Here is a 16,951-nt window from a genome sequence, read left to right on the forward strand (position 1 = left end):
AGGGGGTAGAGGACCTAAGCACCTGTCCATTTTATTTCAAGGTACCTATGTTCATTTTGAGTGGATCAAGAGATACCTGGAGCTTTTGGTAAAAATAAACAGATCATTGACGAAAATAGGAAAATATAGCCTGACTATTGGGTCTCCGCTCGTATTTGTTATTCCTTGATTGAGGTTAATAGGAGGCTTTCTTATCCTACAAAAGATTAAAACTATCATTCTATTGTATAACGTAAATATTTACTCTCGAAGTTACGTAACAAGCAGTGATTCAAAATTCGAAGTAGAAAGTGGGGAACGGAGTGTCTGTCTAATAACTAGGTTCCATCTGGCAAATGCTGCTATATGCGGCATCAGTTCGCCTGAGCCTGCCATTGAGCTAAAAAAATAAAAAATAAATATTCAGAGATAAAGTTGTATTGAAAGCAGTAGCTTAGTTTAGCAATATTGTTTATATGTATATTTACAATAGTTTCGTTATCTCGTGTAATAATTAAAGCAATTCACATTCATATCGTACTGACAAGCTGAATTATATTTCGCTAGCGTAACAGTAATAAGATGCTAAGTTGACGCTGACGTCAATCAGTAGTATCACTGCCGTCATACAGCCGTGTTGAGAATAAAGACCTTGGTGGTACCAGCATTTGACACTTTGGTCCTTTCAGTTTTTTTTTATATGCACACACTTTTTTTTTTTTTTCATTTTTCTTGTATAAGTCAAATAACGAAAAATCCTTGTTATTTATATTAATAAAAAAAGTTTGCTATTTTGTACGTAATGTCTCGAAGAGTAGAACAATGTCTTAACATTACGCTACCTCTGCTCTGCTATGCGGTAAGAAGCGGAAAGCCGTTTTAATTATTTTTATATTTCTTTTAAAGTAAAGACTATGAATATAGATACTTAAGTACACAAAAAAGTTTAAAACACTTAAAAAATACAATAAAACAATCACGATTTGGCGAATTGACAGGACATTGGCGCCTATTAAATTTACAACACGCTCGTTTAATATATTCCCAACGTCTTCAAACGTTGTCGTTATGGATGTCACGTCGTCGTGCATCTATAATTCAATGGATGCTCTCCGCTGTGTCACATTAGGCTACTGTGCTATCATATTTTTGCTTTGCTTCCATTCATGTACTCACAGTTTTGTTAGGAGAGGATAGGCAGAGGGAAACTGGTGTCAAGATATTTCGTTCCTCAACCATCAATCAATTCTCGAAGTACTGTGTGTCCAGTGGACCAAAACTATGTTTTATCTTGTTACCGGAGCGGTCAAATATAAATGAATGAATTACAGATAGACGCTGTCCCCATAAATGTATGTAGATTGAAAAATGACTTGTGTGTATATTTCTAATTATAACTTACGTACTTGGTTTATAATTTACATTTTATTATGGTAGAAGTAAATTAATTGTTATTTTAGAAATAAATCTTATAAATAATAATAATTATTATTATATATGTGTATGGTTTACATTTTTTTTTCATTTATCATCCGTCGCCGTTATTGTCTATTTTATTTAATTTATAATTTTTTTAATATATCTAGGGATCTAGCGTTAAGACAGTCCGTTCTCCACCTTCAGTCCAGTTTTCGAGACATAGCATATTGAGTGGCTGAACTCAGCGCCGTGGTTTATCTTATTACCAGGGCGAGAAAAAAAAATCATTCGTCTTCTTGGCAATCGATGACGTTTGCCGATCGACGACGTAAAAGGCTAAATTAGCTAGCTTTAATTCAATTAGTATTGAATATTTTTTCATTCATATCGATTAATTCTAAATATCTAGAATAATCTTAAACAGTTTGTCTTAGGGTCAAGGAGATCCGTCGCGTGCAACTATACACGTGAGCACGCTAGGAAATGATAACGATCTAGACCTGTGATATCATGGATGGCAATTACTCACGCTTTGCAACTGCTTTTGAAACTTATGCTAAGTAAAAAATACGGAAGAATTGTATATATTTTTACTCGAATGCGCGACGCAATGGAGAGTAATGTGTTTATCTTTGTTTGTATGTTTGTCTGTATATAAATGGCGTTGTAGAGTCCTGAAAAATTTAAATGGATATGAATCCAAATAAATAAATTGTTGGGGCTGTGTTGTTTCCTTTTAAGATTTTATGCAGTCAGTTTTCTTTATTCTTGTTTAATATTCTCCGTTATCTAACTGCGTTCCGATTTGTGATGCGGATTTAAATTTAAATAAGTATAAAATATATATTTCTAAATAATTACATATATATGTTGTTGATATAAAATGAAAAAATAAATTAATGTTATGGCTGCTTTGTGAAGTCATAAAACTCCAAAATTATATTATACTTATAGCTTGATGACAGGTCATATACAAAAAAATTAACATTTATGATTTACATCCTATGATTACGGAGTCTTCCTATATTTACATTCCATGACATTGTAAGCTTTATAAATAAGTAATTTTTAAAACTTGCTTCTATAGGTACGTATTGAGGCGTAATAGCGCAGGGGTACAACACTGTAAACTTTACGATTGTGGGTTCGATTCCTTTTCGGTGTAAATTAAGCTCTGGTCTTAGGGCCCACGCGAAGAAAGTTGCGTGCGACGACTCTACTATCACTAATTAGCTTCATATACACGCAAATCCTAGATAAAATATGCAAACAACCATCATTTATATAGAGATTTCTATTATTTTATGGACAATTTTTTACAACACTAGGTACTTATACGCATATGTATATTGTGACATTTTTTTTCATTTATATAATTGGCTTATTGTATTCTGATTCAGGATTTCTTCTAGGATGTTGAGTAATACTTGTTTTATAAGATAATTATCTAAACGTTTATTATTATAATCTCGATGGTTATTATTTCTGTTTAATATAAAATATATTATAAACGTATCTGTGATAAATATATTTCGAAAAGGTTTATATTGCCCTGATGTTAGAAAATAGAAATATTAGAAATATTCAAAAAATAATATTTGAATAGCAAACAATTTTGTAGGCCGTGGCATAGCTGCGCAGCATCACTGTAATCACGACTGTGGTAGATTTCATTCCACTCGAGAGAATGAATTGTTTGGTATTTCATTTCAGCTCGGTCTTCTAACAAGCACGGCGTTAAGTTCCGCTATTTAACAATCATTGCTAGAAAATTAGGCGGAAAGCGTTGACACTAGGTTTCGTTCTGCCTACATACATGTGGCAGAAGTGTGAAGCTTAAATATATAATGTATATTCACTGTAACCATATACGCTATGATTCAGTTCTTAATACTAATAAAAACTGGTCCTAAGTAAGTACTTGAGAAGTTAGTTTTTCCGCTTTTAGTATGAAGTTGATGTGGAGTTCAAAAAGGTTAAAGTGATTCATAAGAAATTATTTTGTAATTATTGTAATTTATTATTATTTATAACAATTATTCTTATGTTCATACGGCTCAGTTGAAAATTTAAATAAATTGTGAAAAGTTAAGTGTTGCAATTATGATAATTATATGTATCAGAGTATATTTTTTTTGTCTTCTCTTTTTTATAACTGATGAATTTGTTTGACTGGTTCGTAGTGAAAAAAAAATGTTTTGTATTGAATACCTTATTTATCGAGGAAGCCTTATACCTCGTCACATATCATGGGGGTTAAAAAATGCTAAAAATCAACCTATTAGTCCAGCATAAGCTGGGAAGTATATTAATTTCCAAATATAATAAACCTGTACGTAAATAGTTATCGCATGAATGACATACTTTTTCGGCGGAGAATTATCATTAAAGGTTATGATGATCACTCCATGATTGCTTTATCATCTTTCCGCCCATCTTGAAAGCATAATTTCATGAAGTAATAAGTAAAATATTCTTTATTATATGATTATCTATACATATGAAAATTAATATTTTATTTATCTATTCATTTATAGATTTATTTAAGCTTTAAAATGTATTATACAGTGCACGTTTCAATGAGTTATATCTGAATATTGATAAGTTGTTAATCCACTATAAATTAGATAATGGTTCCGTTAAAATTAACATGCAAGACTGGTGTATTGCAATCGATCGAGAATCACCAATGCCTTCTAAAGGTGACCTTGTGGCCAATTGTGTGTGATATTTAAACATTTTCTAAAGAAACTCTTAAACTCTTAAACTACTAAACGGATACTCTAGATCTAAGATATGTATGAATATAAATAATCATTTGCGCAAATACTTAACGTATTAAGTTTTTACAAACAGCTAGTCGAAATTGAAAAAATGCTTTATAATTGAATAGTCTATTGATTGAAGAAGTATACCATCAAATAATCGTTTTTATGTTACCGATGGGAGCTGTCAACACTTGATTATTTCCTTTTGATTGAGTGAAAACTATATTATTTGGTAAAATGAATGAACTAGTCATTATAAAATGACCTAAGTTAATAATTCAAGGGTATATAGAGTATTCCTATATAAAGAGTTGTGAGTTCGATTCCCACTCGGGGGAATTAAATATTTAATTCTTTAATTTTTTCGCTTTGGTTACAAGACAAAACGCGGTATTGAAATTCGCCACTCAACACGCAATGCCTCCAGAATTCAGCGGGAAGTATGGAACGAAAATACCTTAACGGAACGGAGTGTCTTAACACTAGCTTCCCATGTTCCTCTAACTACCCTCCTAAGTGCGGGGTATAGCGTTAAGCTAAAAAAAACTGTAAGATCTAGATATTTTGTAGGTTAAAAAGAAGGAACGTGTTCTTAATTTTGTCAGCGGAACTGAACACATTCCTATTGCTATACGAGTACAATAGCTTTACAATATCAGTTCTAAAATATTATTATTATACACATATTTATTTATCAATCTCCATTATCTACACAATGAGATAAAAGTGACGACACTTAATCATCCTGTCCATAAAGTGACTCACAAAGTAAACTGCTGTTCAGAGTTCATACACATGCATGAGTAATGTTAAAAATATTACCAAATATTATTATTGTGTAAATGGAATATCATATGAGTTTAAATTCATTTTGCCATTTTTTTTAATTATGCTGGTTTGAACACACAATTATGGAGTGATAGGACACCTTACTAAGACTTTAATAAAATATTTATAATTTTTTTAGTTCGTGCTTTTTGCACAGATTGGAAAAATCATTAAAGTTAGTTTAGTGTAGTATATATTTTTCACGTGTAGGTATATGTTTTTATTTGATGGAGTCTTATAGTGTTGTCTTACTCCGTTCCCTACTTCAAAAAAACACAAAATCACTCCTCACATTAGAGGAAATTTTAACATTGGATGCCAGTCTATCCAGCTAAAGGGATACAGGGCGAACCTGAAAAATAAATCACTCTTAACTTTAATCGAATACCTACAAGAATCTACAAAAACATCGACATACCTACTATTAAAATATAATTTAAATTTATGAATAATTTATTTATATTTATGAATATATTAATTTATTAATGACTAATGTAATAATCAAAGTAGCGGAGATTCCTCATGTACGAGATCGTGACTGATTTATGTTTATTTTTTCTATATAATTTATAAGATTTTACTGTTTGTATACAAATAGTCCTTGACTTTACCTTTTTATTTTAATAAAATCATCAAGAATAAATTTATTATTTATATATGTTTTTTTTTTAATTTAGTAACATTTTTTTATGTTTCTGCAACAGTTTTTTGTTATTATCGCTGTAATTACTTTAATGTATATATAGTGTTATTAATAATTAAGTCTAGAATAGATTACAGATATTATCCATATTTACCTTACTATATTTGGAGCCCTGAGAGTCATATACAATTGGGTGTAATATATAAATACTTATTACTTTTCCACTGCGCTCTACATATTTGCGTCTACATATACAAAAACGGCACTGTTAGTTACATTTGAAACAAATCAGAAAGCGTTTTAAAATAAACCTCGATTGTAGTTATTGTACAGATTTTTTATTTATTATATAAATGGTAGAAAATGAGTGACTACAGCGAGTATATTATTACCATTGGTAGAATTAAATTTCTTTTGTAATTTTTCTTGACCTGAAAACACTTTCAGATTTTCTTTTTTACAGATTAGCTAACTCACATGTATATTCTAGTGACCTAGTCCTTGAAATAACACCGCATTTTTATATCATCTATCTATAATACCCCACATCGCGTTTACTATCACACGCTTGTGCCCCACCGCCATATATGTCTTAAAAATCTTGTATATTTTTTAGCTTCACACTGAGGCAACCTAGAGTTAAAACACTCCGTTCCCTATTTTAAGTAGAACTCTGTAGGCATGTGGCGGAACTCAACGCTTCGCTTTGCTTCGACATCAGAGCTATATATATACATCAAAATATATTATAAATATTATCACTTATGAGGGTGGTAAGTGGGAAACAGAATATTTTAAGACTAGGTTTTCTCTGTACAGCCTACTATATATACAGGGTGTCCCAGGAGTCAATGATAAAACGAAACCAGGTGATATACCGGTATATGTGAAGCTTTTCGCATTCCTTTGCAAAACTCCAAAAGTAAATTTATCACATTTTTATAGTCTTGTTTATTATATCCTTATATATAATATTTTATTTTAATTTTTTATGCAGTATTTTTATTTTGTTTCATACTTTATGTTTATTTTTTATTGCATTATGATGATTTTCACGACGTTTGTAATTAATTGTTGTTTTATCTGTATGAGTTTTATTTTGACATCACGGTCATATCTATATAATAGTACCTATGTATATTTAGTTGCCTTCATTTAACAATTTATTTATTATTTGTTTATTTGCTATATATTATATTAGGCAAATTAATATTATTTTTCTTGTTTTCATGTATTTTTCTTTTTTTTTACAGAAAAATGGAGGACATAAAACACAGTCAGTCAACTACAACTTAAAAATAAAAGAGTCAAATGTGCCGTCTAGTTTTCATTTTATAATCGAAAAACTAAATGAATTACGGTCTCTTTAAATATAAAATAAACATAAGTGAACAAAAGTGATAAACATTATTTTGGATAATTTTAAGTAAAGTGTATAAAAAATTGTGTCAAAATGCCTGCGATATTGACGAAGATAAAGGAACATGCGTTCAAAGTACAACCGACGATAGCAGTTGGGGTTGGCGTGGGTGTCGCTCTGGCTGCCTGCGCCGTGTACGGCACCAGAGAGAAGAAACAGAGCCCGCCTTGTCATAATAATAATAATAATTATAAGGTAAGCTTTTTTTCTAATTATAAAACTATAACCAGTACATAAGACCGTGCAAAGTGGAGTAGGTTGAGTAGGAAGGCAGACCCTGGCAATAGCCGGGATTGATGCCAGGAAGAAGAAGGAGAACCAGTGCATAATATAAATAAATAATACATAATATTATTGAATGTTTTCATGGGTAATTTTAAAAATTCATTATGCCACACTTATACTTATTATTTAATACATTAGGCAATTCACTTGTCTCATAAGTCGGTCAAATATAAGTTGTGTATTATTGCAAAGGTTACGCGCCGTTATGAAATATTGCAAATTATATCACAATGTTAATGATGGCGCCTCTGTGTTTTGTCATGTATGTTGAAATTCATGGGACATAAGTACATATAATATGTAATATTATATAAGATCTATTTTTTTTACAACAAAGCTATACGTTTAATTTTACTAATTATTTATTGTACAACACCCCCCCCAATCCCACTTAGTTTGCGTGAACTACAAACTTCCGGATTTTATCCCGTACCCATAAGGATTTCGAGAAATCCTCTCTGAGTGATCCCCTGCATTCTGCTAGGCCCTACACGCCAACATAAATCTTTGTGCGCTGCGTAGTTCCGTCTGTGAGTCAAGTTTACGAGCTTTCTTTAGCAGTAGGTAACCGCAAGGCAATAATTTTGTTTGTTCATTTACAAAGGAATAACCAATGCTTCAAAGTTTCGAACAGTCTTATTAAGGTTGTTAACGCGGTGTTCAAATGATAATTTTTTGTACAGAATTTTTGATTGATTGATTTCTTGATTTATGGCGTTATGAGGGTGCCAGTTGAGCACAATTCATTTTGCCAATGTCAAAAACAATAACTAAACACAATTATAGAATACGTACATGTTTATACATGGAAAAATCCTTATTTTTATAAGGATTTTTTACCTCTTCACATGTCAACGTCATGTCAGTGAACTTAGCAGGTTGTTGTCCAACATATGAAAAACAATAAAAAGAGGGCTTTTAGCACTTTTTATTTGCTTTAAAAATTAGTTGCTACGAAAATTAGCAGATATTTTTTTAATTGTTTTTATTTGCAAAAAAGCCACAATGTTTTAAAAAACATCAAGAACTTAGATGCAAGCAGAAACGAACTTCTGTTAAGAAGAAATCGAAACGAAATCTATAAGTTTACACACATGTAGACGTCGGCCAACACTATAAGCTCTCTGAAGGTCATCATGGCTATATTTAGAATTAAAATTATGTATTTTTTAACATTAATTATATATGCGTCAGGATTCTGATAACGCAAAAAGTGCTTTAAAGTGCAAGATGTAATTTGTTTTGTTTTTAATTCCTAACCGGTCAATGATATTCCCTAAACTTGTCATTCGTTGCTGTCACGAGACCTAACTTTTATTAAATATATTTATGTGTTTTTTATGTTCACGCTGTATCCCCTACATAGTATGGTAGGCAAAGGGAACCTGGGGACATACTTCACTTAATGATGATAACATACGATGTTTAATAATTAAACTACAAGTAGGTATGGTACAAGGTCATCTTATCATTAAATAGTTTATTCTCCCATACAATTTTAAGGGCAATTGATTCTAGGTAGTGGAAATCGAACTCACACCTATCGGATTTACAATCAGATAGATGTTTTGCCGCTTCGCGACGACAGCCACGGTGTCTATACGTACATATTTTTATTTATCTCAGTAGGCATGCCCTATAATTTACTTGATATTATTTATAATTGTGTCAACTAAATTATTATTCATTTAATAGTATTTATGTAACATTCACAAAAAGAAGCACGACAGGCAACTGGTTTCGCATTGCGCAACCATAATTGTGCACGAGATTAACCTCGTTGCGGATCTTTTGTAGGTATATTTAAAGTAAAGACAACTTTGACTAAAAATAGTTAAAATAATAGCCAAATGTAGGTATTTTTTACTTTCACACGCCGCGGTTTGGTCGATACCAGAGCGAAGATGGAAATACAAATTTAAATAAATATTTCATCTCTTCGAGTGGGGATCGAACCCACTACCAGTCGGTTTTACAGTTTTTTTAGATATGGATAAATGCCGAAATTGGACAGTTTGTTATAAGTTGTACTTAATCTGAGCACGTAATCTACACGTTTCACTATGGAATTACTAGTTTTATAATAATTTTAATATTATTTATTCGCAACTTTATTTTTTCTGTTTAATTCTTGAAAAATGTGTGTTATGCAGTTTCCGCAAAAGCATACGGAACGTACGGAAATTGAAGCAAGGACCTTCGTATAATATGTAACTCAATCAGTGACAGTTTGGTGTAATGCACATGCAGTAATAATAAATTTTTTATTTGATTTTTTATATTTATTCTTAATATTTTTTTCATTTTAAAATTGATGCCTACACACATTATATAACGTCAAAGTTTTATATTAGAGAAATGTCTGACATGAAGCAAATGAAAAAAATTTAACTCCAGAGTGGAAATCGAACTATTATTCTCAGAGGTTGTACCGCTGCGCTACGACAGCCTAAATCATTTGTTTCATTCTTATGCTTACAATAATTAAGGTTATATTATGGAGGTCTCGGTAAAAATGTCAGAAGGTTAGCGTACAACCTTGAGAAGGGCTTATTACATATTTCTGTATACATACATACATATGCATGTAATCAATGTCCTAATTTACCGACTAAACGAGTCTCAAATGAAATTGTTTGTTTGTCTGTTTGTTTTCTTGTATATATTTGGTATCTAGAGAAGAGAGACAATTAATGTAGAAAAAAATTTCTTCGGTCTCTACATTCTTTTTCTATACAAATTTTAGCCTATCATTTGTGTCTGACTCTATTTTGACTGGAGTGGTCTTGGAGCCGATGTGGTATAGTAGAAAAGAGACTGGCTGGCGATGATTGTAGGTTCGTACCTCAGTCAGTGGAATGATTATGTTTTCATTACTTTTATATCCCCGCTCTTATAAACAAAGTAAAGCAGCATAGCATTAAGTTCCGCCCCTCCACATGCACTTTTTTCAAAATTGAGCGGAAGGTGTGGGAAGCCGGTGTGTCCTATAACTACGTTACCTGTGCTTTCCTATGACACTAAATGAAAACCAAAGGATTTTGTATTATAATTTATATATTAAGAATCTCCTATTTGTAGTAAACAGCTGATTGTCAAGTAAAATAAACAGGTTTAGTAATTAGATATTGTAGTAAGGTTATTGTAGCGTTAGCTTGAAACCAACTTCAAAATTATAAAATCTTTCTTTAATATTTTTGTTTAACAAAATCAAAGTAGGTACTGTTGCTTTATGTTAAGTAAATTTATTTTATATTTTTTGTTTTATTGTTTGAAGTAGGTATGTTTTTTATTAAAAAATAATTTATACCAGAAGGCTGCACGAGCACGTGAGGAAAAGCGTGAAGCTGTTTTAAATAAATAAATGCTCATACTTATATTACTTCGTTACTAAAATCATGTAAAAATATAAAAAAAACATTACAAAGCTTTAACGTAATCTCCGCAAACAAAAAAGAACATAATACTCGTACATACATACAAAATTATAATTTACATACATAATATTATTGCAAAAAAACAATGACTGACTGACCCGTAACGTAATGCGGATAAAAAAATTACATTAAACACGATGATTGTGAGCTCGATTCCCGCTAGAGGGAATGTATTATTTGCATATAATTTCCCTTGTAAGGGGAAGTAGATATTGTATCTGCTACTAGTGCTTTTACCAAATGAAATGTATATAATATCTACATTTTTTTATATTCACAATATAAAAACTTATTTAATTTACAAACGAATTGTTTTTTACATTTACGATGTCAACTCTCAATTAGTCAAGGATTTTCTCGGTATTTTAGGTGTTTTCCTTTTTATTGAGCCATTTTTAAAACAATTACCTACTTGTTTATGTATTTCCCGTTGTTTTGGCTTTTTAAATATTTGGTGTTTGTTTACATTTTGCTACAAATAATATTTTTTTTATATTATTCATCTCTACATTATATATATATACGTGAAATAAAAATGTTGTATGTAGATCGTCTACTTTAAAACTGAACACCTAAAAATACATAAACATTATAATTATATTATAAGGTTTATAATTCTCATTTGTAACTACTCATGTCCCACGTACCTTTATTTTTTCTGCTTACGAGTTTTTACATTAAACTTTAAAATTATTTTTAACTCATTTCAGATAGCAAAAAATGGTCAGCTGCAGCCAGTGGACAACGGTCAAGCGCAAACCTGCGGAGGGCGGTGCGGGGCGGAGCAGTGCGCACTCTGCAGGGGCGATGCGGATACAGATAATAAACAGAATATTGTAAGTTATATCATATATTTGTTACTTCTAGGTACGGATTTATTTTTGTTGTCCTGTTATTCATTGGGAAGTGGGTTTTAAATAATGCTTAAAAGTCAGATTCTTGAATAAATATATTATTAGAATATTTTATTAACAGATTATACTGTTTTTTTGCCGTTGCTTGCACTATTTATTTAAATTAAAATATAACGTTGGTCGGAAAGAAAGCCCAGCTTCCGCCTTGCGAACTGTACGTTTATGGAGGGAACAGCTGAGTTTTAGACTAGTCTCAACCTTCAACTGCGTTGCGATGATATTTTTTATATAGAAAGAATGATGAATACGATAAATTATATAAATTTTAAAATTATTTACTGTCCATTACAGGAAGATGCAGACGAAACACAATCAGTGGAGGAACACGTGCCAGGCCTAAACCTGGAGTTCCTGCGTCAACTGATCAGTCTTGCCAAGATCATGGTGCCAGGATTCAGGAGTCACGAAGTGGCGTTGCTAGCTGCCCACACCCTGTGCCTCTTTTCTAGGACCTTCCTCTCTATATATGTTGCTTCATTGGAAGGATCTATAGGTAATTTTTAAATTTAAATTAATCGCTCATATTAGTTTTATACATTTTTGGAAACCCGACGGCACCGACACATTGCAGGCCATTTCTATTTAAATAAGAAATAAGTGGATCGTAATAAATTACGACTAAATTTTGGAGCCTAATTTAAGTTTAATTTGATGTTTTTTTGTCAACTAAATTGTTTATGTAATAATACGTTTATGATCATATTAGCTAGTAACGACCGAAACTTAGACATATAATTATTATAATAGCTTATTTATAACAGCTTAGTAAATATTTAAAAAACTTTGTTATTTCTTTCAGTAAAACATATAGTACAGAAGGATCTTCGAGCATTCGCAGCTCTTCTAATGCAGTGGTTCGGTATCGCCATACCAGCGACCTTCATTAACTCAATGATACGATATCTAGAGAGCAAACTAGCCTTGGCGTTCAGAACAAGGCTAGTTAACCATGCCTACAATTTGTATTTCAAGAATCAAACCTACTACCGTGTGGCCAATCTTGATGCGAGGATTGAAAATGCTGATCATAGGTGAGTTGCTCAGATTGTTATCTTATATGTATACTATGTATGAAAGACTTAAATATGTTTTGAATTTTTAAAGAAGATATGGAAAATCTGTTAAAATCTTTGTGAATATCATTAGTACCTAATAATGTATGATAAATAATATTGGTTAGACGTGGTATATAATTGTATTTGTTATTCACGTAATATTATTATATTCCAATTTTGATAGAAACCTTATAAACTTGATAAGTAACTAAGTTTATCCATCGACCTCAAGTAAAAACAAACTGTTTAACCAATATTCCATCCACAGATTAACAGAAGACGTGTCAACATTCACCCAGTCGGTGGCGCATCTATACAGTTCGCTAACGAAGCCCTGCTTCGACCTGCTCCTCATCGTCCTAACGCTGGCCAGCTACTCCAGCAAGATGAAGGGAAATATATTCCTCGGTAAGGCAATGAAAATTAGTGACTGATAAAATTTGTAAAATTTTTGAGGTCAAAATAATTTAACATTTTTGAAAAGAAATGGAAAATCGCAACTTCGACTTTTGACTATATTATTTTAAGTATAAGAAATTTTTGAAATATGTTTGGCTAATTCTTTTTATATATGTAAAAAAAAGTAAGATTGGGAACGCATTTAGAACTAATATATCTTTATATCTTAAATCTTAAATATCTTTACTAAGATGATATGTTAACAAAATTTTGATAATTTTTTCAGGTCCAGGCATGGCCACAGTAGTTATATGCTTAACCGGACAGTTATTAAGACTGCTTAGTCCAAGGTTCGGTGCTTTAGCGGGAGAGGAGGCTAAAATGAAGGCGAATCTCAGACATGTGCATTCTAGACTTATTGCCCATGCGGAGGAAGTAGCCTTCTATGGTGGACATAACGTAAGTAATATTTTGAAGTTTATTTTTGGATAATTTAGTTTTTATTGGAAGTTTAATTTAAATTGTTACTTTGTTTATTTTATTGGAATAAGTTAAGAATGTTCTGGCGCAGGGGCTCCAGCTTGTAATGGTAGACGCAACGGTTGTGGGTTCGATTCCCACTTGGGGGAATGAAATATTTATTATTTACATTTCGTTACTCTTGTAATGAGGCAAAGCGCCTCCAAATCCAGATTCATAGTAAAAAAAGGTAAAAAGGTAATTCAGATTCATCGCAAAAAAGATTAAAAAAATTGATCTAGAAATAAATACTGTATAGAAGACAGACCGATACTACTCTAACCAGACTATCTTAAAACATTTTTTTCCTTCCCAGGTGGAGCTAGGCCAACTCCAGTCCGCCTACAAACAGCTGGTAACACAAATGACGTCAGTGTTCAACAAGAAGCTCTGGTACGTGATGCTGGAGCAGTTCTGCATGAAGTACGTGTGGTCCGGCACCGGCATGGTGATGCTGGCGTTGCCCATACTCACTGCGAGCAGGGTTGATGGTGAGTGATGGTGTCATTTTTTGAAATATATTGTTGTTGTTGTTGTTTATACATTTTTATATAAAAAATGAATTTTTACAGGTTCTATAGGACAGGGTATAAGTGAGAGAACAGAATACATGACGACTTCAAGAAACTTGCTCAACTCCGCCGCAGATGCTATAGAGAGGCTCATGTCTAGTTATAAGGTAAAATACATTTATTTTCTTCAATTTACTATATCCTGCGTGTAACAGTGTAGGCAGAGAGAGCCTAGTGTTAAGACGTTCTGAAGACGAGAATTCTGAAGGCATTGCGTGTTGAATGGCGAAACCTCGCTAAAATGAAAATATTTAATAATTCATTCATTCCTCCAAGTGAAAACTGAGCCTACAACGGTCGCGTTTACATTCACACGCTTGTGCCATTGTGGCACTACGGTCTCTTTTCAACTTTCATTATTGACGTTGAACCTCCTACCCTCAGGAAGTGGTAACCCTAGCCGGTTACGCCACACGCGTTTCAGACATGCTGGTGGTGTTTGGTGAGGTGGCGCGCGGTCGCTGTGTCCGCGCTGTCCACGCGGCTCCCATGTCTACTGGTTTCCAAGTCACGTTTAGAGATCGACAGCCCGTACCTCAGGGTGAGTGGATTCAAATTCTGTTTTTTTGTGTTTTATTTTTTAACTTTTATAGTGGATTTGTATCTGCATCTGTCATCTCATATCTCATGGGTTGCCGTGTGATATTATGTGTGGATCTGTGATTTCATGTGTGTATCTTTGATCACATATGTTGATGTATGATCTTATGTTTAAATATGTGATATAATTTATAGATCTGTGATCATATGCATCATTATATCTTGCTCGATCCTCTTACTACGTAATGTGAAAAATATTCATAAAAAGATCTAGTCGTTTTAACAAACTAATAATATATTCCAGGTAAAATCTCATACACAACGGATCTCTCCATAAGTCTCCGCAACGTGCCGATAGTGACGCCGGCGTGCGACGTGGTCGCCACCGGCGTTAGTCTGGAGCTCAAGCCTGGGACTCATTTGTTGATTGTGGGGCCTAATGGCTGTGGGAAGAGTAGGTTAGTGTGGCATTTATATTTATATTTTAGTTTGTAGTAGTGTTTGCTTAGTTGAACGCACTAATTTTAGTAACTAGTGATTCGACTTGAGAAGTTTTTCTTTGTCTTAGATAATTCATTTGTCCAGCAGCGCTATATTACGCAATATGATGATATTCTTTTTTATCCCTTTTTCTTTTTGAGCTCCAAGTGTGCTAGTTGTTTTTGATGTTAAAAAAGGAGAAATTATTATTAATTGTAATTAACTAATATGAAAATAACAAGTATTTGGTCCTAATATGTGAGCGTTGCATCCAGCGTAAAACTATAAATAATAAGTAGTGTTTATTTCCAGTCTATTCCGCATAATATCGGGTCTGTGGCCGGTGTTCGGTGGCGAGCTCTGCATCCCCAAGCCGTGCGAGTGCGCTCACTGTGCGGGCGAGGCGGGCGCGCCGCCGCACTGCGTCGCGCGCCCCGTCATGTTCTACATACCGCAGAGGTTAGTTACGCGTGTGATGAGCTCGAGAGTACAGTTGCTTCACAATTTGTATTTTATAATATTCTGTTTGTCCGACAACATTGATTACTTAACTTTATAAAAGCCTAATACAATAATAATATTCATAAATATGTTATTTACATGTATAAATTGACATGAATATATATATATATATATATATATTTAATACATCATGCCCAAGGTACATACTATTACAGCTTTACGACGTCTATAAATGTCAGTCACTAATATCACTAATTATGCCTTGTGTTCAGGCCGTACATGTCGGAGGGTTCGCTGCTAGACCAGGTGATGTATCCGGCGCGGGCGAGCGGCGCAGAGCGGAGTGCGGCGGAAGCGCGCGCGGCGCACGTGCTGCGCGTGGTGCGCCTGGACGCGTGCGCGGCCCGCCACGGCGGACTGCGCGCCGTGCGCGACTGGCGCGCCACGCTCTCCGGCGGGGAGAAGCAGCGCCTCGCCTGTGCCAGGATGTTCTACCACAGGTGAGTTCTTATAAACGACATAACAAGTGAATCAAATATAATTAGTAATTTAAGCAATTACGTTTTATATTGTTTTACTAAATACATAAAAATACAATAATTTACAGACCAGTATACGCCCTCCTCGATGAGTGCACGAGCGCAGTGTCGATGGAAACTGAAGTAGTAATGTACGAAGAAGCTATAAGGGAAGGAATCACTCTACTCTCCATCACGCATCGACCGAGTGTTTGGTAAGTTCATTATAATGACCATTATCAGATATTCTTATTCAACATATTGTGTATTTTTACTGTAAACGCGACCGTTGTATGAACCAAGTAGTACAAAATTCGGTATATTTTAACTTCCATATGTGCAGTAAAGTCTACTTTAAATTAATTTATAAATATAAAACATGTTTGACTACGTATATAAAATAAAATACAGCGTAAAACATAGCATAGTGTATGTCAAATTATACAAAAGTATAATAAAAGTATTTTTCACAGCAGAATAGCCAGAATGTACCTAATGTTAAGACACTCCGTTTCCATTTCGGAATTCCCGAGTGGTGGAATTCAACGCTGCTTCAATAACAAGGTTATTGGAGAAATGAAAACATTATTTAAAGTCATTTCCCCGAATCGAACACAGAACCGTCCCGTTTACAGTCACTCAGACGTTGTATCGCGGCGCCACGACGGCCTCAAAAAATAAGTTTAATTTATTAATATAACTTTTTTTATCGA

General features: G+C 33.2%; 1 protein-coding gene across 2 annotated transcripts in view; it reads left to right on the forward strand.

The window, feature by feature from the left end:
- Positions 1 to 16,951, forward strand: part of Abcd1 (ATP binding cassette subfamily D) — a 56,495-nt gene that overhangs the window by 36,985 nt on the left and 2,559 nt on the right. For both annotated transcript variants that reach the window (XM_085202043.1, XM_085202042.1), the window contains 13 exons: positions 6,891 to 7,252; positions 11,490 to 11,615; positions 11,985 to 12,186; positions 12,493 to 12,724; positions 13,017 to 13,156; positions 13,434 to 13,606; positions 13,983 to 14,157; positions 14,239 to 14,345; positions 14,623 to 14,779; positions 15,083 to 15,236; positions 15,571 to 15,717; positions 15,993 to 16,220; positions 16,328 to 16,453. In XM_085202043.1, the coding sequence (XP_085058169.1) occupies positions 7,091 to 7,252; positions 11,490 to 11,615; positions 11,985 to 12,186; positions 12,493 to 12,724; positions 13,017 to 13,156; positions 13,434 to 13,606; positions 13,983 to 14,157; positions 14,239 to 14,345; positions 14,623 to 14,779; positions 15,083 to 15,236; positions 15,571 to 15,717; positions 15,993 to 16,220; positions 16,328 to 16,453 (2,129 nt within the window). In that variant the 5' untranslated portion in view covers positions 6,891 to 7,090. The remainder of the gene's footprint in view (positions 1 to 6,890; positions 7,253 to 11,489; positions 11,616 to 11,984; positions 12,187 to 12,492; positions 12,725 to 13,016; positions 13,157 to 13,433; positions 13,607 to 13,982; positions 14,158 to 14,238; positions 14,346 to 14,622; positions 14,780 to 15,082; positions 15,237 to 15,570; positions 15,718 to 15,992; positions 16,221 to 16,327; positions 16,454 to 16,951) is intronic.

This window comes from Heliconius melpomene, chromosome 18 (genome assembly GCF_056956725.1).
Source record: "Heliconius melpomene rosina isolate 202511_hmr_F chromosome 18, ASM5695672v1, whole genome shotgun sequence".
NCBI lineage: Eukaryota > Metazoa > Arthropoda > Insecta > Lepidoptera > Nymphalidae > Heliconius > Heliconius melpomene.